Source organism: Aythya fuligula, chromosome 9 (assembly GCF_009819795.1).
Source record: "Aythya fuligula isolate bAytFul2 chromosome 9, bAytFul2.pri, whole genome shotgun sequence".
Lineage (NCBI taxonomy): Eukaryota > Metazoa > Chordata > Aves > Anseriformes > Anatidae > Aythya > Aythya fuligula.
The window spans coordinates 16315252-16342447 of NC_045567.1; the positions used below are offsets into that span (position 1 = coordinate 16315252).

Sequence of the window (27196 nt, forward strand, 5' to 3'; positions counted from 1 at the left end):
CTCTTCTCCTACATTTTAGGACAATGTTGGCACAGAAGAGGTTCCCCTGGGGATGTCGCAATTCTGGCCATCGCATTGTTGCCTAGTTTTGGTGCTATTACTCTGCTTTAAATCTGCTGCAGCTATACGGCTTTTATTCAGAGGGAAGTGGGTTGGGGTTTGCTGTCATTTTTAGTAAATCACTAATGAGAATTAAATTAGGGAAGTAAAGCAAAATAAACCCTGGGACAGGCTCCTGTCTTACAGGAGACGGCTCGTACAAAATGTGCCCGCTGCGTAAATTCACTTGAAAGTGTACACTGTGTCCCTGCAGGGTATACACGGATATTTTATTGCTTCCTTTTCTGTCTGCAGATTCTGATCAGTCTTAATTTGTTCTCTGTCTGCGCTTAGGCTGGAGTTCGGAGTTTAAGGCAGCAAAAGGAATCCCTGCCAGCAGAACAAGGAGCTCTGCCACCTGCACCACCGTTTCCCTGCTGCTCACGTAGAGTTTGGATGATCAGAAAAACTAGATTTAATTCCCACAAACTGTGGCAATAAAAAGGGCCTGGGGCGAGCAATGGAAGTAAGAAATCTCGGGGTCTGGCAGGAGCGGGAAGTAGGATCCATCACGGTGGTCTGGCTTGGCGTTTGATGTGTTTATCTGATGATTTATCAGGATTAGGACATGGTAAGGTTAGGATGTTTATGGAAGCTGTCTTCAGCAATCAGTAAGTGCAGGTTTTTCCTCAAAAAAAAAAAAAAAAAAAGCTTGACCTCTTTCTCAAAAAATAGAAAAAAGAGGAAAATCCATAATCCTGATTTGTTAAAAGGCCATTCTAGATATTCACTGCAGACTTAATGCTAATGGCTTCTTTTGGTTTGTAGTTTTAGCTCCCACTGTTAGAGCTGGTCAGAAATGTTGAGTTAAAAATGCTGGCTTTCCAAAGTCAAGTTCAACCTTAGTTTAAGTTGAGGGCAAGATTGATGTTGATATAAGCTGAAAAGAAAACCCTTGGTGTAATTTTTCCTACTTTTTGCTGAACAGGCAATGAGTTTTGTTATGTTCCCCATAACTCTTTTATATCCATGGATTAGAGGTTTCCTTGATCTTCATGTTTTCTTGTGTGTGCCTTACACAACCTTATTTTGTATCCATCATATTCTTTGCTATAGTTGACTATGGTCTTATCTGCAGATTGGATAATGCGGTCTCTTATCACTTACACTAAAACACATCTGAGAGTTTTCCCCTGCAAAGTTCAGTGTGGTGCTTCTTTTTTTCTGAGATTTTAAATTGCGGGTTCTTTATCAATAGTAGCTTGTGGCTTTTTCTGACCAAAGTTGTAAAAATTGAGACAGACATAGCATTAGCTCCTGCTGCCCTAGGAGTAACCTTTCTTCCTTCAGCACCATAGAGCCATACACTGAAACAGAGTGGTAGACAAGAGCTCTGCAGGGAGGGCTTTTTTACTCTGTAAAAGCTTCCCTTTGTTTAAAAATAATAATAATAGTCCAAGACTCACGAGACCTACCTGAATTGTCAGCCCTTAAAATGTAATCTGTATTGGATGGTTCCTTCGTAGAATAAAGGTACACTATAAGCTTATTTTTATTTGAAGGACAACCCCAAAACACATAAAGGATAAGAACCAATAAAGAATATAGCAATTCCATTTGGATATTTGCTTTGATCGTTCACAACGCTGATTTAGATTAATTGAGCTTTTACAGTGAATGTCTGCCTGCTTAAAAAGGTGTCGGTGAAGTCAGTTCATTACCAGGCGGTATCTCTAAAACTCCTTCCTGATGCAAAGTCATCTTTCTTGTGCTCTTAATGGTGACCATAACCCCTGTCAGATCTGGGTGTGTTAGGAAGTGGGAGCTACTGGTGTGTGTTTGTGAGAATTGTCCTTTGGCATTCATAACCGAGAGCTTGGCTTGACCTTTAAGGAGAAAATAACACTTCGAGCCGTGTTATTTATCACAATGCAGCTTTTACCCTTGGACTCCTCCAAGTAACGCTGATGGATACACGTAGGACTTGAGTGAACTGGCTGAGGAACAATGTTGATTCTTCAAATACAAATATTTGGTGGTAGTTTTGATTAAACTTTGCCTCTTGCCCAGCAGGGAATGTTTGATCACATCGAAATAGTAAATCTTGCTGCTAGCAGTGAGCAGGCATTTCTCTGCTCCCAGGACAACTGGTTATTGCATTACGTGATCGGGATTTCAGGATTGAACCGGTGTCTTTGTGAAGGGGGGGATGCTTTGGCCATGGTATAGAAGGCTTATATATGGTGTATGCCCCATGCTTCCCTTACCGGAGCTGCTATATATAAATGTGCACCATGTAAAGTGAATATTTTAGACTAGAAGTTGAACTAGAAGCTAAGATTTTCATGTGACAGCGAAGCCTAGCAGGGGGCTGAGAGAAGAGTACTTGTGGGTTTTGTTTGTGTTTCATTACAGCACCACTCACCCTATACAAAATCCATAATCTAAAGGTGGAGGAGCTGGTCCTGGAGCAGATTTGAAGCTGGGCTTTCAACATCTTAAACTAACTCCCTTAAGCTTTAAGTGGTTAGGGATGCAAAAGCATGACTGTGAAAGGAATGAAGCATTTGTCTCTCTTTCTCATTGTCACTACGAGATTTTAAGATGTTAATTTATTTCCTGTGTAATGTGTAAATCACTTTCTAATCTTGAAAACTTTGCAGGCAGGATGGCAAAACTGCTTCCTGTCCAACTCTTCCCACTATGTGATGGCAAATATACAGATAATACTTGCCCTCATTAAATTTTAACATAGCTTCACGGAATGTTTTTTTTCTTCCCCTTCAGATTTGTCACGGAACAGACTGTCAGAGCTTCCAGCAGAAGCGTGTCACTTTGTCTCCCTTGAGAGCCTTAATGTGTACCAGAACTGCATTCGATACATCCCAGAGGCTGTTTTGAACTTACAGTCTTTAACGTTTCTAAATATCAGGTAACAATTGTCTTTAAAACTTTGCTTTAGCATCGGTAATCTGGGTTGATCAACTTTGGCACATCCATAAATAATACAGGCACAGTGTGTGATCATCACATTGTTATATTGTGTGTCATTGAAACAAGGCAGCCTGTACCAGTCTCACTTGGGTAGATCGTGGAACACAAGGATTAAAGAGCAGCTTGTAGAAGTGGAGTATGAAGAGGAAAGCTAATTCCAATTTAGAGTACTCACATAATAAGTTCCAGTAGTTTTCATGTGAAATACATCCATGCTGACTGAAAAGAGAGGATAGAGTTGTTGGCTAATCTGTAAATTTCAAATTTGAGCACCTGAATAAGCTTTATGGAATTGACCTTCACTGTACTAGTGGCTTTTAAACAGCTTTCTCAAGCAGGAACACCTACCTGCCAGTGCTAAAAGCTAATTGGTGCAGTGTATCCTGTGGATAAAATTCAGCTATGTACAGCATTCTCCGTTTCTAAAAACAGTCTTTTAAGAGGTGATGAAGGGTCTCAATTACAAAGTGTCTCTGATAGCAATCAAGAAGAATGTCAGGCTTTTTCATTCTGGTGTCATACTTCTGCCAATTCAATTAGCTTGTTTTTTATTTCTGGTGAGAATTATAGGAATAGGATATAAATAAGGTATGGGTTTCCTATCGCTCTGATCTCTAGCAGGTACAGTCCAAGTATAATCCTTTGAAAAGCTATTGTTGATTCAGCTACTGCTCAGATATTTTTAATAGCAAGGAAATCTGGGCTTCAGGCATGAAAAAACAGCATATTTTGGTAAATGTCAACATCTGATCAAAGCCTTAGTTAAGATCCTTAGCTACAGTCATAATAACTTCCATTGTAAACATCCATGCTTTGCTCTTTGCTATGTTTTGTTTTGAAAGATAGTCTTTCTCTTTTTATAATCCATTCTCATCCTACTTGATTCTCGTCTGAGGTTACAGTCGAGTCATATGATCTCATATTTGCTTTAATAGTAGTCTGTTGTGAAATGTACAACACTGGATTTTGGAACAACCAAATCCATCCTGGCAAGATTTGTGATCCTCATGACTTCCTGAATATTTCAAGTATATTTCTAATTGTGTATCTACTGAATTTCTCTGGAATTTTGTATGTGCTGACCTGCAACACTACCCAACTGAAAGACTTTTGCACCATGTTCAAACATAGTAAGTTTGCCCAGTTTTCAGAAGCCCCAAAAATATTTTGTGTAGCTGAGTCCCAAAGCATCAGATCAGGCTTGGTATTTGACATTCAAAGTGTGCTCAGACACAGCTGGATAAAGCAAGTAATGGTTCAGGGAGCAAGGAAGGTTTCATGGAACTAGTTTTACAGTACTTATATTATTTTAAAAAAAGTTGATTGTCAAAACAGAGTGTGCTTTTTGAGTATATCATGCATTGCATTTTCATTGCTTTTGAGAGGTGAGCTGTCATGAGAGTTGTAATGATCTTGTTTTCCTTCTGTCCAAAAAGCCGAAACCAGCTCTCAACGTTGCCAGTACACCTCTGTAGTCTACCACTAAAAGTTTTGATAGCAAGCAATAATAAATTGGTTTCAATACCTGAAGAAATAGGACAGCTCAGACAGCTGACAGAGCTTGTGAGTATGCAATTATTCTTTAACCACCAATATTTGATCTTTAATTTAATTGACTTAATTAAATGAATTAAATTGATTTAACTATGCGTAATAGGTTCAGATGTTCTTCAGATAAACTGCTAAAAACAGGGCAGTAATTGGGATGCTATCTGGGGATCTGCGAGATTAACATTCTGTTAAGAACTCTGTGATTGTAAAGCGGTCATTGCATGCAGCAGCAAGTTATTTGAATCTGCTTTTAGTCTAAGAATGATCTCTATCTACTCTAGTATCTCCAGTTATGTTGTGTGGAGTGTACTAATGCACTCTTCACTTGTGCTTTGTAGGATGTGAGCTGTAATGAAATACAAACAATACCTCCGCAGATTGGCAATTTGGAATCTTTACGGGACCTAAATGTCAGAAGAAATCATCTGGTGCGTTTACCTGAAGGTGAGATAAAGGCTGTCAGTCGTAACAGCAGAAACTTCAAGCACTTCTGTATTTTTAATGCCTTTTTCTTCCCCTGAGAACTAGAAGCAGATACACTTAATTATTTTGTAAAGTAACATGTACAGGGTTTTTTATACTCTTGCTTTTAACTCTGCTGAGTTAATTGTTTATTTTCTACCTGCAGAGCTCGCTGAGTTGCCTTTGATTCGGTTAGATTTCTCCTGCAATAAAATAACAACAATCCCAGTTTGTTATAGGAACCTCAGACATCTGCAAACCATCATGTTAGAGAACAACCCTCTCCAGTCACCCCCTGCACAGGTAAACTGCAGCCGGGAATTCAGATAACTAGGTCAATTAAAAAGGGTGGAACAAAGTTAAAAGCTGAATAACTTTTATTAGAACCTTTACTTAAGAACAAGAGGACTTTAAATAAATTATATTCTCTGAAAGTGTTAAATATACAGCACAGCTTGAAAAGTCCCTTTTTCTTCTATTTATTGCATTAGAAATCTCAGCTGTGCGATTATACTAAAAAATCCACTATTAACATTCTGCTAATATTAGGTGAAGATATCAAATAGCTTTAGGACATGTGTGGGAGGGAGGAAGCTCTGTTATGGAAAGCTGTTTTTGTGCCACTCAAATGTCAAAATTTTGACTGAGGCCTTGGTGCTGCTGTGCACCAGTTCACTTTGCAGCAGAGTGATCAAATTGGCATTGGAACTAGAAACTGCGGTATGGCTAGTGACTAATTTTGAATGCAGGTATATTAGCCATTGAGAATTACAAATTCTGCCGTGAGCTTCTGCTTCTGAATCTACAGTGGTACTTGCTGAAATCTGTAGTTTACACAGGCTTTTGCCTCCCTTTAGAAAGCAAAACAGTGATTGTCTTCAGTCACTTTAAGTAAGAGCTTGCTTTGGCAGTCTGCCACTGCCATTCAAAGCTGGACATGGGTAGGATGCATCTGTTCTGATTCCAAGGGTATAAATTCTAGTACTTGTACATACTTAAGTCTATTTTTCATGATGAAGTTTCAGCATCCAGCTGACAGAGTTGTATGCAGACCAGATGTACTTGGAGGACAGCATCCATTTGTTTAACAGGCATCTCGTGACTCTCCACTACAACTGTTCATGTAAAATGCACAGAGGTTAAAAGAAAAGATGTATTGGTTGACATAAATGTGCTCATTTATTACCCTGCACTGCAGGTTAAATCTCTGATAGAGTATTTTGAAAGTACATTGTAAAATTATAGTTCTTTTTTTTTTTTTTTTTTTTTTTTTTTTAAATTCACAGATATGTATAAAAGGAAAAATCCACATATTTAAATACCTGAACATAGAAGCATGCAAGATAGCTCCAGACTTGCCCGATTATGATAGGAGGCCCATGGGATTTGGATCTTGGTAAGTTTTGCACCATCAAGGTTTCCAGTTTTGATGTCATTCAGGAAAGTTTTGTCAGCAATCTGAATTTTAAAACAAAATAGATCCAAGGATTGTTCTTTGGTAAGTTCACTGATGGAGGTAGCTTTGAAGAATATCATTTATGTTATCATGGTACGTTTTAGCAAGGTATTACTATTTAAGAAACAAAGAGATGTTCAGAAGAAAACCTTAGCAATATCATATGAAAGGCAGTACTAGAGTTAATTGTACAGTAAAAAGCATATTCTTAGTATGGGGGCATGCTGTCTTGTTGTTAACGTGTTCAGTTTATAAGATCTCAATATATTCCACATACTTGCTGAAGTATATCCCTGCTGTGATTTTTAACCTGTTGTACAGAATTTTATAGCTGCTACGCTCAAACTGCAGGTGTAAATGCTGATCTCCACCCGGTTAGTAAACTGTTATTCTTGGCAAGCTTTCACTTGGCAGTATTGCTTAGCTTTGTAACACAAATATTGGAACAGTCAGCCGTATCAGCTGCTAAATTAAGATGTCTAGAGAAAAGCAGGAGTTGAGATTTATTTCTGTTATATGATAGAGAAGAAAGGGAGTCAGTGAAGTATGAAACTAAGTGTATATAAAAGTTACCTCAGTCGTCTTGGAAGGTGGTAATAATGTGTGGAGGAGTAAGTTGCTAAAGGATGTACTGCAGCAGTAAAACACAGATCAGGGGGCCTCACAATAAATCATCACGAGTCAGATTTGTGAAGAAGAATTTGCACGAGGAACTGACAGAATGATTTCGTATCAGCACTGACTGTCTTAAATTATTTTCTGTCTGAAGTCAACATATGAATTGAATATTTTGGGTGCTCCTTACTTTCCTAAAACATACGCTGTTGCAGACAGTCTCTGTGCAATACTTGGGATACCATCCTGCTATTGAAAAGAACAGGCTCTAAAAGACAATCTATGATCTCTTTTTTTTTTTTAGAGAAAATCCCAAAAAAGGGTTCTCACTTACTGACTGTTGTATTACTATCAAGGTTTTCAATAATCACTTTTCTGAAAGGATAATTTTTGTTTTAATCATAGCTTGGAAATATGAATGCAGAAAGAGAAAATTTGTATCAAAATGCTTTTCCGTTTTTGAGATGTAGCCAAGGAGCCATTTTGATGCTCTTCAATTCTTTGTAATCGATCAACTTAGAACAGGGTTCTCACAGCTCCTAGGAATATGGATGTATTTAAAACGTAATTAAACGGCAGATAGATTTTTTTTTCCTTCTCTGAGACATGTTTTACAACCGTTAAGTATTGTGAACTATCAGTGTAAGTGTTGTTCTGTCATCAGTGTCTCAAATTTATAGCTCATTAACTGCACTCAGCAGTTTTCTCTTTTTTCTTCCCAACCCTAAAGAAGGGAGGTACTTTTTTCCCCTTATTTCTTGCAGAGGCTTTTTATGCAGATGATCTTTCTGTTCAAATACTAGACCATAACAGTGTGACTCTCCTGAGTTAACCTAAACTCCGTGCAGGTGCAAGAACTTGTCTTTTGGTGTCTGTTTGCAGAAGTTTTAACTGCATAGACGTAGATGGATAGCCTAATATTTCTCATCTGTAGCTCCCCATCCCTCCTATAACTTTGTGTTTTTTTTTTTCTAAATGTCTATCTGAAAATGTAAGTAGCCCTGGGTCTGTAAGTTTTGAAAGCCCCATGCATGCATATGTGCTGCTTAAATAATAGTAATGAGTAATTTAAAAATAAGTATTTCCTGAAAGAGGGATTTTTAGAGGGGAGCAGCAACTTGAGAGCAATACCAGTGAGAAAATGCCTGGCAATTTGGTTATGATGGGGTGAACCAATTAGCTTCCTGAAGTTCTTCCTTGTGTATTATGCAGTAATTACTGCTGCAGTTCTCCCTGGGGCATCGAGTGCCAGTAGGACAGTTGAGCCATTGTGAAATGCCATCTGCAGTGGGTCAGACAAGTCCCATTGTCTCTTTACTGCAGCTATCTGCAGCAGTTGCCAGGCTTGACATCTGTGATGGCTGTACTGCTGAATTATGTAGTTTCTGAGCCCAGAAATTTAGGGATCTTGTATGGCTGTTTGTTTGTGTGTATTGTAACACTAGGCACATGTTTAATGCCTTTGTCTAGACGTGTCATCAACAAAGTCAGACTGTGTAGATGGAAGCCATACTTTTATATTTAATATATTTTGAAATATTTGAAATATTGCCCTGCTTTCTGTATGTCTTAGGTAGATAATTAGGATACAGAAGATAGTCACATAATACATGCTAGGTAATTTTGTGTAGAATAAATATATTTTGCTATGCCTATATTTTTTGTAATTTTACATGCTTTTTGCTTGTTTGAGGAAAAACTTTGTGAGAAGTAAACAGAAGTGGTTTTCAACCAAAACATACGAGTAGTGGAAAATGAAAGCTTGACATGCTAAACTGTGAAGTAATAATGAGACCACTTTGCTGTTTTCTTTGTCAGAATTTCTGTTTGGGAAACGTTTGCAGTATGGATAAATACTTTGGTCAGATTAGCTCTTAAAATGCAGGTGAACAGCTGACTGAGCTCATGCCTCTTGTTCTACATGACAAATGCAGCACGATGCTTTCTAATATGCTGAGCTTGTGAAAACACTGCAACTGTGCTTGGTAGCCTGTTCTACCTCTAGTTCTGTAGTAGCTCACAACTTTTCAGTGGCTTCTATGTTGCACTAACTAAACCATTGTGTTTGACAGCCACGAGGAACTTTATTCCAGTCGTCCTTATGGAGCACTTGATTCTGGCTTCAACAGTGTGGACAGTGGAGACAAAAGATGGTCAGGGAATGAAGTAAGTGTTGCAACTTTTTTGAGTGCCATATTTTACAGGAAAGAAAAATAGTAAGTATACATCTGGAAGCATATTCAGTAGGGAATGTGTACATGTTAGTATGGAAATTGCATTCATCCAATACTTGTAGATTTATTCAAGTAAAGCAAGCATAATTTTATATGGGATGCACATGAAGTTAGAAATGTGCATGACAGATGAATTTACTGGAGCACAAAAGATGAGGAAAAGGGAGTTCCTCATTTAAAAAAAAGTCTTAGCTGTCATTAAAAGAATGAGTCATCTTCATTTACTTATGAGTAGTTGTCTCAATAAAATCTGAACATGAAAATTGAGCTTCAAAACAGTGTCTCCTAGCAAGGAGGTTGTCCATTTTTCATCCCAGGAATCAGCACCCTTTTTCTCTTGGGACAGGTAGAAAAGGCAGTAGCCAAGATCTAATGTGCTTCCTTGAACTTCTTTCTGTATGCTTCTTTGTGCTCCTAGCTTGGTTTTAGGAAGAGTTGTAGGAGTTTTGTCCTGGGATGTTCTCAAGCACTTGCAATTATTCCAGAGAAAAGCTGTAGTCAAACTGTGTTTTGTTTGATTTTTACTTTGTTCAGGAAAGCTTATTTAATGACAATACACCTTAGCTATATTTTGATAGTGTTTTATACATGCAAAAGAAGACAGTTGAAGTAAAAACACAAATCAAGAGATAGCAACTTGCAAGATGTTTCCCAAGAAAATGTTTCTTCACCATTTGTTTTTCTAAAGCCAACAGATGAGTTTTCAGACCTCCCTTTACGTGTGGCAGAAATCACTAAAGAACAGAGACTGCGAAGAGAAAGTCAGTATCAAGAAAACCGGGGGAGCACAGTTGTAACTAATGGTGGAGGTAAATAGTGATCTTTGATTAATAATATTTATTGTTGTTATTATATATTTCAGAATATTTGCTGTAAATAATAGGTTATCTAAAGATAAAAAAAAAAAAGGAGAAAGAATTAGGTAGAATTATTCTGAACGACTGTTGTGTAAACAGAATGTTAAGTATGTTGCAAGGAAAACTTAATTAGCATTGAAATTAGGATTATCTGGGAAACATTATGTTAGTTTCTGCATATGTGCTAGAGTAAAATTGCCAAATAATTTGAAGAGTGCTTAGGAATCTTGAACTTCAGTTCATGGAGGTTTGCTGCTTGAGCTACTGGGAGAATTTGTAAATTGGCTGTGCTCTATGTTGACTGCTGTAAGAACTGGACGAGCAGTTTTGTCAGGGAATTCCATGTTTTCAAGCAGCAGATGTGCCTTGTTCAGGATTCATAGGTTTTAACACAAACACATGAGCTTGTTTTTCTGTACTTCCTCAATTTGTTGTCCTGCAGTCTGAAAGTAGCACCCTCCTATTTGGTCAATAGATGACAGTCCTTCCCACGTTTCTTGATTTCCACGGTCCTTCTCTATTTTAACTTTAAATAATCCCCTGCTAACACCGGCTTGCAGTTCAGTCCTCTTTTTGTTACTGTGACCTGTGTTAGCGTTCTTTCAGGCTTGTTTGTTTGTCTGTTTTTTCAGTCATTCCATATTCTCCATTTCATGCAGTACTGGTTATTGTATCTCTCATCGCCACATACACTGATTAAGTTTTCTTTTTGCTTAGCTGCTCTCTGTTTTCCATTTCCCCTAAGGGTTCCAGTTCATGTACCCTGAGTCTCACTCACTCTTTTATTATAAATAAAAATATTTTTAACCTCTCTCTTGCAAGGGAAAGTGTTCTCTTCCCTCTTCTTCCCTCCTCACCCTATTCAACTTTTGCCATCTTCTTTTCTTGGTCTTACTCTTTTCTGCTACTATGGTTTTGTTTTCTTCACTAGCATGTAGAAATACCTGAAACTTTTTTTTAACTTGCACTCCTCTACACATTAATAGATTAGAAAAATTAGTTCAAACAGTTACATTCTGGCAAAGCTAGAGGAATTGAAAACATGATGTTATAGGAAGCTGTGGGCAGCCTTAATAGCAGGTAACACTGCCAGCTTTACCTCTAAGACTAACTTTGTTCTTTGGGTTTTGTACGCCAGGCATTTCAAAAGGCCTCACTAGTCCTTTAAGTTGGAGTTTAGTCAGTTCACGAGTAGGAGTACTGGAGAGCAGCACAAGCCATAGCATGTGCTGTCAGTGATCCAGGAGATCCTTTCCAATTTTGTGCTCCTAACACAGTTACTAACGTCTTTCACCCTCTGCTGTATTGTTGTTGTTAAAGTTTAATAAGGTGGTGGTTGTTGTGGTGTGGTTTTTGTTGTGTGTTTTTTTTTTTATTTTGTTTTTTAAATATTTGAAACTGAGATGGAGATTTAATGAAGCCAAAATGTATAGGAATGCTGGGTGTAGTAGCAGAGGAGGTGGCTTTGGCAGTAACAGTTGCTAGATTGTGTGGTGAAGCAAAGAGAAGTCTGTTTTAGACAAGCAGGAAAGGGGCGGGGGAGTAGAAAAAGAATGTCTGCAAGAGAGGCTAGAGAAAGTTTGGGGACAGTTTTAAGAATGAGAAAACCAGTGCTCAGAAAAACAGCTCATGCCTTACCCTGCACCCATGGCGCAGTATTTTTCACCTAGGTAGTTTACTAGATGTCATGCTTCTTGGAATCCCTGGGCAGAATGCACATTCTAGGTTTATAAAATAAAATTTGGAGGTGCTTTTTGGTGCTTTTGAGGTTTCTGTTGCTTTCTGTACTACCCTCCATTATTTCCACATTTTTTTATTCTTCACATTTGCATCCTGGTAACTCGGTCACACTGTCATCTTCTGTTGTTCTAGTAATAAAGTACTAGTAGAAGTATGTCACATCCGTCCTAATTTGTCTGAAGGAGATGATTTAGCAACAAGATAAATTGCTCAAAACATACACAACTCATTGTGCAGTCTTGGTGTTAGGTGATAGATTTTGATAAATACTTTTCAGCATTGAGAAAGTAAAAAATTTTTTAGTCACTACTAAATTATCTGCAGCTGGCAATTTAAAGCTACATGTTTGATATGTTTATCATTGCTTCTTAAAAACCATTAATTTTATCATTATTTCCAAATCTGATGTTTAACAAATGTTAGTGGGCCAGGCAGAATTCAGTACTTTTCAGGCTGAGCTTTCCCAGATGGAAGAAAAACAGTATGGTCTTAGTTCCTGACACTGTTTTTGTTGTTGATTTTTCCCCTCCTGTTGGTCATCTAATTATGGGTGTTTCCTTTGTGTATGTATGTCAAGTGGAACATGATCTCGATCAGATCGACTATATTGATAGCTGTGCCACAGAAGAGGAGGAGGAAGAGGTGAGGCAACCCAAGTGCATGGACTCAGACAGCCTCAGCTCACAATTCATGGCATATATTGACCAGCGGCGAATCTCTAATGAGGTGGTGCTTTTACTTAAACTAGTTAAATTCATATGCCACAGGAAAGCCTTTGTGATGATATTAATGTTTCTTGTCCTCAGAGGTTTTCTTCAGTTTTTTAAAAAAGGAAACGACAAAACAATGCCAAAAAAAACACTAATTGATCTGGAGGAAGAGCACAGTGTTGTGCTCTGTGGAGGGTCAGAACTGGGATGTTAAGTTGCTCTCAAGTGCCCTTTGGGATATGTGGAATGAGTCCAACACAGCCACGCTGTTCTCCTGTCCTGGGGGTTCTTGCAAGCTTTTGCTTTAAGCATACGTGAAGTGAATGTTTTTCCAAAGGAGTGTTTTCATCAGAAAGCACATTTGATGCTTCCATTTGGTAATTGGTGATACCTAGGAAATTGTTCATGTTTACTTGGTGAATTACTTGCTGAATAAATGTCTTTTTTTAAAGGAAAAATTTTCACTGTTATCAGCTTAGACATACTTCAGGAATTTTGGAACTCCATTAATCTGGCTGTTCGTATTGATTACGAGTTATTTGCCAGTAAACTTACTGTCTTAAGCATCCATTTTAAGTTTAGACTAACGTCAGTGCTCAGACTTTTCAGAAAGCCTGCTGTTTACAGAAAACAATTTCTCCATTTTGAGCAAGGCTCTGAAGTGTCACCACAGGTTACAGACTCGGATATGTATATAGTCACCTTTTTGAACAAAAGCCATCATCAGTAGTTCAAAATAAATCTGGCATTAAATCGTTCTCAGTGAGTAGAAGTGTACAGTTAAATGAGCAATATGTGAAAACATTGCTAGACAGGTTGGAAAGTTATCCGGACTGCTTTTTCAAATATCTGGAAGCAGGCATGAGTGGCTCCAGACATTGCCCTATTTTCTTCTTTCACACACACGCAAAAAAAAAGAGGGGGGGCAAAGAAGCCTCTGTTCTTGTTTCCCAACAAGTCTAAACAGTATCCTTCTTTTTTTGTTCTCAAGAGTCTTTCTATTTAAGCTGGTATGCAATACTTGCACTGGAATGCTGCATTTCAGAAATCACAGAAACTGTAATATAATTCCTGAGAGTCACAATACATGCACCCATTTCCCTGCAACACAGGGATGAAGAACTTACTTAGTTTGCACATTCACAATATAGTATGGTAATAATAGCTGCTTTTATTGGCGGCTTACTATAGCCGGATGAAGTCCAAGAGCATACAAAGGCAATGATTTCTGTGAAGTTACCGTCATTTTTCTTCTGTTCACGTCCTTTCATTGCTTTCTAACTGCACAAGGATTAGCGTGCACTTGATCAAAATTCACTAAAGTTGCTTTGAAATTGTATGAATTGCCAAAACTGGAAACTGTCTTTGTTCCAGTTGTAGTAGCCACTGCTGTGAACAAACACACAGAGAAGACTGTTCCCTGTTAAGTCGCCAATGCCTACCACTTGGATGGTAGACATTGGAGAGTATCCTCAGAAATCGAACTACAGAAGTGGATTTTTAGCTATATAATGTTTCTTTCTATGAGTCTTGCTGCCTGTGTACACAGCTTCACAATTCAGTGGCTCATTGTATATGCTACATGAACAACCTGTCTGAGAAAATCCTTGTGGTTGATACACTTAAACAGTAGCTATTATGCTGCAATTCAAACTTGTCCTTTTGTGTATTGTTTTGTGTTTTGAAGCAAAAAGATATTTGCTCTTTGGGGAAAGAAGGAGCCATGGATCTTTAGTATTCACGTAGGAGCCTTGTGCCTGTTTTGTCCACTTTATGGTACTGTTCACTGTGTTAAAAATCAGTGACATAAATATCTATTGGAGATGCATTCGTTTTGCAAATCTCACAAGTTCTCAAGGACTCTTCAGTGTACATAATGAAAAGACATTGATCAACATCAAAAAAAATTTTTTCATAGGGTTCTTACTATTCATAAAAATTAAGCTTTTTGCAGTTTTTCTGAAAAGACAAACAATCAAAAACTCTAACCTAAGTAGTAGTCTAGCTGTATGCAACATAACAATATCCATACGGGCAAGAGTGAAAATTGACAAGTTGATCTTGAAGCTTCCATTTCCCTATGTTAGCGGGTATCAGGAGAAGAGGAATATGTCTCTGTTCCCAGTAGGATAAATGACTTAATAGCTCAAATGAAGCCATAGGTGTTCTTTTCCATACCCTTTTTTTTTTTTTTTTTTTTTTTTTTTTTTCTTTTTTATTCACCTGTGACCTGTCTTTAGGGCATCAGCTATTGTGTCCTGTATTTCTGAGATTCCAGACTACATTGCTCTACAATTCTATATGCCTTCTTCAGAGCTTAATTCTACATTTCTTCTAAGTGATGTTAATTATTTTCTACCTACATTTACTTCTCTGCATTATCCTTAATAGTGGAGGTTTCAAAACTCATTTAAACAGTAAGCATATTAAGTCTTGAAATTAAAGTTTCTTTAAATAGCAGAGGGAAAAAAAAAGTGAGCTTGCCTAGCTGGAAACAAAATCTTTGAGCTGTGTTTTGTTGTTCTTTGTTGGGTATTTTGAATACTTTGTATGTATGTATGACTTTAATGTACAGTGTTACGAATACATGGCTAATTTAGTCTTCTGTGTTATTCTGCATAGGGCTCCCCAGCAAAGCCTGTATCCACAAGAGAATTTCAAAAAACAGAAAACAGATATTTACACCAAAATAGGTAAGAATATGTGGTAGCAGTAATTTTGTGCAAAGTTTCATGATGAATGCAAAGCAGATATTTACTGAATGTTTTTTTTTAATTATGTTTTTTGTTGCTTCACCAGAAATGTACATGGTGCTTTACAAATAAGTTATTGCTCTAGATTTGGAATTCGTATTCTAACAATGACAAGGACCAAAAGGCTTGACTGTTCTATACCAGTGCTTAGATTGAAGTATATTGGTTAAAACATCAGGGGAAGAAGGGCTAGATTGGAAGTCACTGATGACAATGGAAAAACTGCATGGTCACTTAGTTTAACAAAGTTGACCTTTCTGAAGTATGCCCATACTTCTTAGTGATTGCTTGGTTTGTCGAAGGATTAGTGCTTATCCATAAAACATGGGTCAGAGCCGGACAGGATATAAATGAGGTGATTAGGTTTGAGAAGAGATGTCTGGGTTGAAAGAACAGGAGATAGGCAAATGTATAGCTTCTTCTAATGAAACTAAAATCAAAACTGGCAGAACTTTACATATACCATTGAAGGATTTCAGTATTCTGTGGAGTGAAAATGAATGTGAAGGAATCAGCAGAAAACCAGTTCAATTGGACTAGGAATGTTTAAAAAGAGAGATAGAACTGCTAGCCTTAGGTATGTCATTATTTACACAGTCAGTAAGTTTATAGGCACTCAAAAATGGTCTTCAAAGAGAAAATGAAATCAAGAATAATGTTTAAATTTCTCCAGAGTTATGGCAATGTTTTAGTAGAGATTTTGAAATGTACAGTCAGTGTGTAAATATAGCAGTTGTATTGATACAGTGGAGGGTAACTCCTTCAGCATATATTGGCATTCCTTACCCTGTAGTGTCTACAAGTAAAGCATAAAATAATATAACAGTCTGACGTGTTCTTCCCAAATGAAGTGCTTTTGGTTTGAAAGACTGATTTTTTTTTTTTTTCCTATTTGAACATTTGTGGTCAACATGGAAGTAATTAGACAAACACTGGATTCCAAGAAATATCTACAGAAAATAAGACAAGACTGCTAGCTAGCCAGGAGTGAGCTGCTGTTTACATACACAGATTTTAATGATAAAGGAAGTTGTATCTCGCTTACGGTGTCCATTGTTATCAAAATTTTACATGGGAATGGCAGTGGATCTTGATGTGCAAGTAATTAATTAAGACCTAAAGGAATTGTAGATTGTTCATATTCTGGTGCAGCAGAGTGAAATGAGGCACTAAAAACAGGTTATGTTGCCCTCAAGATTATGGAAAAACAGACATATGACAACTAGTCTTTTTAAAAAATAAATTTAAAAAAATTTAAGCATATATTAGTCAAATATTTCATTTGTGCCAACCACAAGCTGTAAACTGCTTCCACAATAATTCATTGCAAATGCCTTGGCAGGCAGCCTCTTTTTTTTTTTCTTCAGCATGCTGAAGCCATTAAAACCCTTGAAGAGTTGGATGTAATGCAGGCTTCATCTTAAGAGTACTTACATTAGTTGATTCAGTTCAGTAAATAAGGTTTTTGCCTCTGGACAGACTGTGGTTCGTTTCTGATACAACAAAGCTGTGTGTACTCTAGTCTGAATATGCTTCTTAGCACTTAGTTGAACCCAGTCCTGTCTATTCAAAGCTCTGCAGTAGTGGATTTGTCATGTGCATCAGTGCTAACTCAAGTAACAGGGGAAACCTGTGGCGCATGCATCTTCCACATCTTTTAAGCTTCTCCACAGAGAGTAGGTGTAGAATCAGTCTGCACACAGGCAGCAGGAATAATGTTTTTCAAAGTGCATTGAGAAGTCTTTCCCTCTTCCATGGCTGATTCAGGAGCAAGGGTTGCTTAGCCTAGGCTACCAGAGTAACCTACTTGATTTCCATCTGCCTTCTTGTATGAAACCAGCATGGCAGGGAACGTGTTGTAGACTGGAATTGTAGACCGTAGGAATTGTTTCAGTGCTCACAGCTACATTCTAGCGAAGTCCTTACTGCAGAATTTCTCTTTTATTATTAGTGTGATAGGTATGAGACAGCTCAGTTATTGTTTATCTTGTGACTTTGATGGCTTACATCACTGATGGTTAGGAAGTCATCATTTGATTGGTGAAATGAGATTTGTTCTGAAAATATCAGAGGATGATAATGTTTTAAAAACATTTTTTCTTTCCTGAAAAAAATAAGGCCTGCAATCACCAGAATATAATCTTGAGAAATTCCATTTTTGTGTGTTTTGAAAACATTCTGTTACTTAAGCAAGTTACATTTATTAAATTATGAACTGTAGTAATTGTGATCTAACTTGGCATCACAATGTATTTTCTTCAGTCATCTTAAATTTCACCTTTGTGGTTATCTGAAGCTAATTGTCTAGGCAATTACTTTCATAAACAGCTGTAGTCTAGAGAAGAACTCACCTGACAGTAGTGTTTATGCATCACTGGCCAATCCCCCTTCCACCTGGTGTTTACCTGCAGGGATACTGATGAATTACGAAGACCTGAAACTCTAAATTTGGTGCAGGACAGAGAGCATCACCAAGTACTAAGGAGTTATGTGGACAGGACAGAGAGGTAGGGAAAAGAAATGCATAGTTTCTACTTTTTTTTTTTTTTTTTTCTTTTTTGCTAAACAGCCATTGTAACCAGTTGTTCCTCTACATGAGGATCATCTGAAAAGTTCCTGTATTGGTTAATCAGTTCCTGAAGAATGAGTTTTGAGATACTGGATATCTCAATATAATAGGCCAAATGTACAAACCCATTGATACATCCTTAGCTGCAGAAGGATTTTTATCACAGTTCGGGAGAAGAGGTAGAAATGACTGCACAAAATCTATCAAGCAGTAACAATAAGTTAAATCATAATTGCAGCAGTTAAGCAGCTTACTAAATAGTTACCTTCCTAGAGTTGATGAGGTATATGAGTTGTCAGTGATATACGTGTATGAATTATTATTTTTATTTAAGTTTAAATAATAATTACTCTCTGTTTTTTCCATTTGTCAGGCCCCCAGCTGATTCACCTTATTTTCTCTCTCTATCAAGTCATCACAGTCAGGTAACACATTGAACTGTACTGTTCTATTCTTCTGGCTAAGCTTGGTGCAAAACCATACTTGTGTAAGCCAGAAGACATGGACTATTGCTCTGTAACCCTTCTGTCTTACCTGCTGTAGTTCTGTCTTAACAGCATAGTGCACTGTTTTGTTCCAGGTGCCCAATACAGATCCCGAGCTGCACCGCAGGCACATAGAGCGTACCCGTCGAGAGGCACAGCTAGCAGCCCTTCAGTACGAGGAGGAAAGGATGAGAACGAAACAGATTCAGAGAGAAGCTGTTCTTGACTTTGTTAAAGTACCTCCTTTTAGTACCTACTTGATTCCAAACCTTTATCTTTTCTGATTCTCTTAATGGAAATTAGTTGCCAAGATCATTAACACTTGAATATTGCAGAAAATAGTTGAAATTGTAAAATTACAATTGTAAAATTGTAATTGTAGAAAAAAGGTTTCTAGCTGCCTGAAACAAAAATGTTCATTATCACCAACTAATCTCAGACTCCTGGCAATGTTTTGCAGAAAAAGGTGCTTTTATTAAAGATTCCGCTCAGTCTTTCAGTTAAAGACTTAAGATTTTTAGGATGCATTTTGTTCATTGACAAGCCTTTTTTCTTTTTCTTCTTCTGTTGCCTTTGTTATTCATGAGCACTTTGTTCTCAGCAATGAAATTACTCCCTTGGGTTATATTTTGGGTTTATTATGCATCTTTTAATATGCAAAAACAATTTGGGTTTTTGTTTTCATACAGAATGAAAGCTATTTTTTGACTAATAGTATTAGTGTTTTCATCTCAGTGGAAACTTGAATTTCCCCAGTACATGTTTTATTTAAAAACTAGGACTTCATGTGTTTTAAAACAGTCTAAATTACGCTGTTCTGTTCAGAGCTTTTGTTTTTCTGTCACATCCTTTTAAATTTGTCTTTTGTTTTTCCTTTTTCTCTATAGCAAAAAGCATCTTTAAGTACCCAGAAGCAAAGTCCTCTGGATAGTGAGGTAAGACTCCAATATAAGTATTAATTGGGTTTGGCAGTACCTGAATTCTTAGCTCTCTCCATCAGAGATCAGAGAGATTTTCCTGATTGTGGAGAACTTTTCAGGAATGGTTTATAACATAGGTTTTTACATCTAACAGACCCTGAGTTGGTCTTTTTTTTTTTTTGTTTTTTGCTTATGGACCAGTTTAGTATTTCCTTCTGTTCGTGTAGATTGCTTGGCTGAGTGTTTTGTTGTTTTCTGTATGTTTTCTATGTTCTATACAGAAAATAGGTTTAATGTTCCATTTTAAAATGCTGCTTGGAAGCAGTACAGTTAAATTTCTAATGGGAGTATTCAAACAAGATTTTGTTTTGCAGTCGTTTCTCCTTCATTGATCAGTTTTCTCCTATTTGCCTCTCATATCCTGTGTGACCTGATCTAGGTGTTCCTGCTCCGGCAGGGGGATTGGACTAGATGATCTTTCAAGTTCCCTTCCAATCCCTATTATTCTGTGATTCTGTGATTACCAATTATCCCAGAAAGATTGGCCATTTTTATTTTGGGGGTTATCCATTTTTTTTTTTTAAAAGGTTTCTTTTAGTGTAGTTTTATAGTCAAAAGCAGCGAGTAAATAGGGGATAAAAATTATATGAGGCTCAGCCTTCTATAATAATACAGACCTGAGCCAATGACATCTGCTTGTTCTCTGCAACAAGTTTCTGTTTGGTAATAGCTCTTCTACTGCTTGCCATCCTCACTTTTGTCTGGGGAAGATAATTCATGTGGCAGTGTTAATCAGATCAAAACCTTCAATAGCCTAACGCTTACAAATAGCTCTTCAGAAGCATTTTTCACCTTTTTTGTGTGTTTGAAAATTACTGAAACATGGGGTATTTGAAATAGTTTTTGCTTCTTTTCCTTCTTAATGTTCTTCTGTTCTTAATTTATTCTTTTAAAGAGTCCTTTGTTCTGCCACAGTAAGAATTGTGAATACGTAGTTGTCCGTATTTGCTTGAGACAACACAGAGCAGAATAATTGATTCCTTAAGTGATATGAATATGCTGTAATTCATGGGTCATGTGGCTATATATTCCTACACAGTTGTGTATACTGTATAGAACTGCAGAAATAATGCCTCAAAATGCTATAAACAAGCAGTACGTGTCCCTGAATGTCTGTCTGTTCACAACTGTGTCATTCTGTTTGTTTCTGACATTACTCCATCTCTCCCACCTCCCAGTGTCCCTTTCCATCCAGAAGGTCTCAGCATACTGATGATAGTGCCTTGTTAGTGGTAAGATCCTGCACGCAATGGCCTTTTTATCTGGCAGATTCTAGAGCATAAAAATAGCTACATGTTATGGTTGCCTCAGATTAGACAAACTATTTTAGAGCTAATCTAAATAGCATAAAACATGACCATTTTCAAAAAGTTTGAATATATCGATATTTGTACCGTCAGCTATTTGTTATAATAATATAGTGATATTTTTCATAAAAGAATTAAAGTTTAGAGAAGAAGAAACTGACTGATAGTGAAGAACAGCTTATGAAATTCAAAATCCTCCTCTAGTAGTTCCAGTTTGATTTCTTCTCCGTTTAGCTTGCTTCCTAATTGATGAGCTCTTCAGCGGCAAGTAAACAATTTTAATGCTTTGAATACAGCCTTCAACTTCGTTTGCATCCTGCACCTGGACCTTAGAAAAGCTTAGTGTCATGGTAACCATATCATAGCAAAGGGAAAAACTGCTGTATGTCAATACTAAAAGTCATGAAATATTCCTCATGCCCTCTTACTATTCGTTGATGAAGATGTGTTAATAATCCATTTTGAGCACTAGTAAACATAAAAACATTTATGTACTCACTTTCATGTTTTATGCTATTTTTTCTTTTATGGCACCTTAGTGATGTAGCATAAAGAACATAATTAATGCCACAATCATTGTCTATAAAAGAAAAATACACTTGATTTGCCTGCTGTTGCATGACTGCATGCCTGAGATTTGTTTTCTTAATTTATGCGCATCCACTATCTACCTAAATTTTCTTTAGGCAGTGTTCTTGGTTAGAATAGATCACTTCAGAACATGTTGGTCAAGGTGTTTACTGTCTCTATTCAGACTTTTTGGTTTTCCTGCTATCACATGACTAGCACTATGAGGGAGAAAAAGAAGGCTCATAATGTTGTGGAGAGATTTAGTTGTGATCATGCACGTGCCTTTTTAGAGAAAGCACAATCAGCATATAAAAATGTGCTTCGATATTTAGATTATAAGAACCAGGAGAAGAGTAGATGTGGTTCATGTTAAATGTTGATGTTCTGTTGTCAGTGAATTCATCTCTGGAATGTATTTTAAAGATACATTTTAAGGACCCCATTTCTTTTAGTTTGTGTGATTCTCGTGTTTTTGTTGTAAATTAATATATTGAATTTTAGGTTGTAGACGTGACTAAGACTTTTCAGAAATTATTTTACTGGGCTTCCATCCATGTTGATTTCTTTTGTGTCTTCAAGTTATATCCTTGCACTTCTCTCTCTCATGCACATACATACACACTCCCTCTCTTCCCTTGCCCCTTCCCAGGCTGATAGGGAAAAATCGAACTGGATTTGAAAATGATCAATTCTGTGTTCATTTTACTTTTAATTCCTTGCTCTTCTCAGCAGCTCTAAACTGCACATCCTGTACGTGGTGGTTTCAGTATATGAAACATTGGTTTTCTGAACTGCTGAATTATGATCTGCAGATCTATTGTAGTGGAAATACATACTGTGCCTAATGATGACATAACCATAACAGCTGTTTCTGGTGATTATTATAACTAGAACATTAAGCTCTGGCTAGGTCATGAATTTGTAGGTTTTTTTTTCCACAAATGTATGATTAAAACTTGGTCAACAGCAAGGAAATGTTCATTAGTTTCCTTAAAAAACAAGTCTGTTTTAAGAATGGAATTTTTTTTACCTTTTTTAATTTTTGCATTTCATTTGGCATTTCTCCTGTCCTTATGGATTTGAAATTTAGCTAGATCTAATTTATTAGGATAATTTTATTTTTTTTTACGGAAGCGAAGTATAAGGGCATTTCATAGCAAAATACCATTTGCTAATGGCAGTTCTCGGTGCACATTTTCCATTGACATACTTTCCTCTTTATTATTTTATCTCTCTCCCTAAAGACTGCATGCAGTGGTATGAACTTCACCTATTAATTTCAGAAACTTTTGGATACAGAAACTTGCAGATAGGCTAATTTAAAAAAATAATAATAAAGTTGTGTACCGATAGTTTTTCCACTGTTTATTCCAGTTTTAAGGTGCAGGAATAATATAATTATAGTAAAGATGAGAATTCTATAAACTGAGCAGTTACTTGCTTTTTTTTCTTTTTCCTCCAAACTCATATTCAGCTCAGATGTAATGGTGAAAAAATCCAATAGGTAAAAGGCAAGAGAGCTCTCCTTTATTTTGATTCTTCTCTGTTCTGGTGCAGTTACAGCTTTTACAGAAACTTCCTTAAAAAGCAAAATTCAAGTTGTGAATCTCCTTTGTAAATCTTACATTATGTTTCTTTTGGTGGTCTTCTTTGTTGTCGTTTATCACAAATTAAAATGCATTCACTTTGCACATGTTACTCTGTTTCTTTCTGCTTATAGATACTTTGGGGACAGTCTGTTTCAACTTACAAAATGACTTTGCATACTTTATGTGAATATTAATAGTTTACTTCTATGTTTCTTCAACATGCCTGTGATTTGATGCAAAATGGGTTTTGGTTATAGGACTTCAGCGTGCGCTCTGACAGATTTCATGTGTTGATTTATAATAGCCAGGCTAGCTAAAACTTTGCTGAAGAAATATAATCAATGGCCTCTCTTGAGAAAATTTGCAGTAGACCTCAAAGTCTTGTATTAGTCATATCCTGCTTGCTGTTCTCACCAGGGCAGGCTCATTCATTACAATTGAAATTTCTTGTTAATGCAACATTGAGGCTTCAGACTTGGCTAAAGTTTTCAACCCTGATTGCTTTTGAATCTCATTTTCCCCAAATATCTTCTTTTTTTTTTTTTCTCCTTTCATACTGTATGTTTCAAGGTGGTTACCATCGGAAACTAATATAAAAGGTACCATCCTTTGTTTTCTGTCAAACTGTTTCTCAATTTCTGTCGTGAAACACTCGATAAACACCAGACAGCTGGTCTGACCTCTTCCTTCCATAGCCCGTGTGTCACTGCTACGTTGTGCTGCCTTCGTTGTGTTGTATTTTCTTGCTGAGGTCTCAAACGAGGCCTGAGACCATCACGTCACAGTTAACAGAGGATTTCTGAAACATTTTAAGATAAGGCCTTGGGGCATCAGTGTGCTACAAGTAGTAATGGTGTGAGTAAAGTAAGCAGGACGTGAATTATACTAACCTGTTCCCTGGAGTTTTCTGTCAGTTGGCATCCCTTTGTGTATTTAGGCAACTAATAATCAAAATCACTTCAAATGTCTTTATTTGGTTAGCACAGAGTCGTGGTTGGGCTCTGCTTTGGCATCCCCTGTATCTACGGTCGTTTCTGGCATGGGGAGGTTTCTCTGACTTCAGAGCTGCAGTTCAGCATGTGCAGCAGGGTGCTGTGAGGCTGAATTTGCAGCATCCTGGTTCCTTCTGTATTGTGGCTACCTTCTCTTACAGTTGTTCTCTGCCTCACTTCTTCCTCTCTTCCCTCCCTTTCTTCCCTTGCTGTCCCTGACAGAATGGCTTTGAGCCTCACTTTGTGTTTGAGATTGACAATAACACCAATACCATTAAAAGGAGGCCAGGGACTCGCAAACAGGTGAAGAGCATGCAGTGTGTTGCTGTTGTGGTTGTCTTGCCCTACGGTGTGCTGTGTTCCCCCTCTCTTTGCCTGCTGGTGGCTTCATGGATTGTGACAACTACCTGTTAGTCTGTGTCAAGGTTGTCCTGTCCTTTTCATGTAGGAATAAACAGTTACATGAATGTTACAGAGCAGCATATTGTTTTATATTGTTTTAAATACTTGCTAATGTTTTATTTGTGGAAGTGGTATTTTGAAACTCTTCAAACAAAAACCAATAAAAAATGTTTGCACTGCTACGGAGAAGAGGCTGTTTTGAGGATCAGCTACTAAGTCTACATAGGACCTGAAGATGTTTGTGTAAGGCTTGTCCTGTGCAGAGCATCTCCTTCAAGTCCTTCCTGGCTATGCCATTCTGAAGCGACAGAATAGTTGCAAACGTTTGAAAATACGAACACCCCAAAGTGTGTAGTTGACGTCTGTGAAGTTTTTAGGTGTAATTTGGTGTGTTTTTCCTGTGCCGAATTTCCACTTCACTGTTTGAATGCCATTTCAGAAGGTATCAGTTCGTTCTTGAGTCATTCAGTCCTCAGATGTCAATGTTTTAAGTATGCTTGCAATAACCAGAGGGGTAGAAATTAAAATTTAAAGGAAAGGCTTAGCTTTTTATTTGAAGTGCTGGAGACTTTAAGCACCCCACATATCCTTTGCTGGGCTTTTCCGTGATGTAAGTTTGGTTTGGGCAGCTGTTACATCTTTAAAATGTGGGCTTTCATCGTAGCTGGTTTTTTCGGTGTTGTGCTGCCACACCACTTGCATGTACCTTAACAGCAGCGTTGGCTGAAGGGTTCATGGAGATGCAGAATTTGGCCTTCAAGATCCGCCTGTCAGTGACAGATGGGTATTGGCACACTGGAGCTCCCATTCTGGAAACGTTAAAAGTTATTTGTTGTTTTTTGTTTGGTTTTGGTGGTTTTTAATCTAGTGGTTATAATTGAAGTTTGACGGTGCTTTATTTTGGACAACACTGTAAATCTTCACACTGATGTCTTCTCCAAGAGCTAAATTACACCCACAGAATCTTTACTACTTTCTCTGTAACTCGTAAAGATCAGGATTAAGTGTTTGTGGCAGAGCAAATGTGCATTCCTTAGTCCATTAGATGCAAGTTTCTCTAATTTTACAAAACTGATGAGAAATTAACTTACTAAAATCCATAGCATACTTGAAACATTAAAAAGAAAGCTTTTGCTTTGAATAGTGGCTCAGGACGAACTGCTACGGGGTAAACTTTTCTTTTGGGTCTAGAGTCTGATGGCATAGGTGTTTCTTTAGTAAGGTCTTACCTATTTATTATTTAGTTCTGCTTCTGATGTCACTTTGTGTTTAAAAATGAATGTTTCATCTCCCAAGCTTGTTAGCCAGAAGGTTCAGGAGAGTAGGAAGGCTTCAGCTCTGCAAGCAGTTTAGCTCAGCAAGTCATTTTGTGTTGTTTCTGTGTTCTGCCTGCTGAATGTTTCTGAGAACGTGACCGTGATGACCACTTTTTCCATTCTAACTCATCTACTCAATTCCACCTTTGCACGTGACCTTTCAGCCGTTTGCTAACACTGCTACTGCCTTCTCTTTCTTTCTGCATTCAGTCTCTCTCAGGGTTGAATCAGGAGAGCTGTGCTACTAGCCTGCCCAATGCTTCTACCTTCAGTCCTCTCAAGGTATCTCTCGCTATTATCATTCACCAATAAAGCCAACAAAAAGCTCTTGGATCCACACATCTGTTTTAGCAGGTGTTAGTCTGTCAGCTTCTAGTCAAAAGTTCAGGTAGGGGATGAATCTGATTTAACTGATTAAATTGTAGTAGGTATTACCTCATCTTAGCTTTAGGCTGTGTCTAGAGGAGGCCTAAGCTATAAAAACGTGGTAACCCAGCTCTGCTCCAAGGGGTTCTTGGTTGTCTTTGATGTTGCTTTTTATTTACAAGGTGATTTTTTTTCTTGACCAAGTTGAGTTTATCAAAAATGCTTTTGTTCTATTCTTTACCACCTTGCTTTTATCAGTGAATATAGGTATCCTTTATTTCTTTCTTTCTCTTTTGTGGAAACTGCTAAACTGAATGCATTCATCATGAGTAACCAGCCTATGTTAAGCACCGTAGTAAACCACAGCAGGTTTCTCTAGGGAGAGCGATGTTCAGCAAATAGCAGTTCTGCATTACCAAAGATGTCAAAGAGGCTGTGTATTCTTCAGCGTTGCTGTTATGCAAGTTCTGCATGTTAATTTAATTATCTGCTTTTCTGTGTCCGTTTTGCAAAGAATACTTTGAAATTTTGGGTTAGATGGAAGAGTAAATATAGATCTGTCATTGCACTGTCAATGCTGTTTAATCTTTGTTTTTTTCCTTGGAGAAGAACAATTGTGTCATTTCTGCAAAAGAAAAAGCTTCATTGCTTTCTGCAGAGATGAGATGTGGGGAACAATGTGTTTTGTGTTTTTTTCACGTTTGTTTTTTTTTTCTGAAGCATATTTAGATGGATGGAGCCTATTTTAAAACCTATCAAATGAAAATGTGCTCACAGCTTTTCCAGATTAGGACCATTTATACTCTTTTACTTGTTTATCCACAGAGTGATGACAGATCTACCATCTCTCCTGGATCACCTACCACTCAGACAGGTAACAGGGAAAGGCAGTAAAGTTTCTGGGGAAAAAAAGAGGGGAAGAAAAAAAAAAAAAAAGAGATCAAAATGCCTGCTTGCATATTCATGCTGTAAGGAGAAGGGAGCATAGCTTCCCATCTCTGGATGTGGCACTGCTGTGCTTGGTAGTTTACCCACTTATTTGGGTCTCCTTGGAAACACAAGAGGGAAGAGACAGCAGGGGTGAAGCATGTCTTCAGGGAGAGCGTAGGGTTTGGCTGCTTTAGGCTTTCCTGCCAGCTTTGGCCCACAGATGCATTCAGCAGCAGTCAGAACAGTTGTTGGAAGTGGTATGTGGAATGTGCTTTGCAT

At 37.5% G+C, this 27196-nt stretch overlaps 1 protein-coding gene across 15 annotated transcripts in view; it reads left to right on the top strand.

Annotated features, from left to right (window-relative positions):
* Positions 1-27196, top strand: part of LRCH3 (leucine rich repeats and calponin homology domain containing 3) — a 61589-nt gene that overhangs the window by 23180 nt on the left and 11213 nt on the right. For 4 of the 15 annotated variants that reach the window (XM_032193139.1, XM_032193144.1, XM_032193137.1 and 1 more), the window contains exons 2-16: positions 2827-2971; positions 4470-4596; positions 4923-5028; positions 5213-5349; positions 6333-6442; positions 9190-9283; positions 10040-10160; positions 12526-12674; positions 15281-15351; positions 18354-18405; positions 18561-18701; positions 19353-19400; positions 20624-20677; positions 25832-25903; positions 26813-26861. In XM_032193139.1, the coding sequence (XP_032049030.1) occupies positions 2827-2971; positions 4470-4596; positions 4923-5028; positions 5213-5349; positions 6333-6442; positions 9190-9283; positions 10040-10160; positions 12526-12674; positions 15281-15351; positions 18354-18405; positions 18561-18701; positions 19353-19400; positions 20624-20677; positions 25832-25903; positions 26813-26861 (1476 nt within the window). Of the gene's footprint in view, positions 1-2826; positions 2972-4469; positions 4597-4922; positions 5029-5212; positions 5350-6332; positions 6443-9189; positions 9284-10039; positions 10161-12525; positions 12675-15280; positions 15352-17822; positions 17919-18353; positions 18406-18560; positions 18702-19352; positions 19401-20623; positions 20678-24125; positions 24207-25831; positions 25904-26812; positions 26862-27196 lie in introns of all 15 variants that reach the window. The other 11 variants (XM_032193129.1, XM_032193130.1, XM_032193134.1 and 8 more) reach the window with 7 other exon arrangements.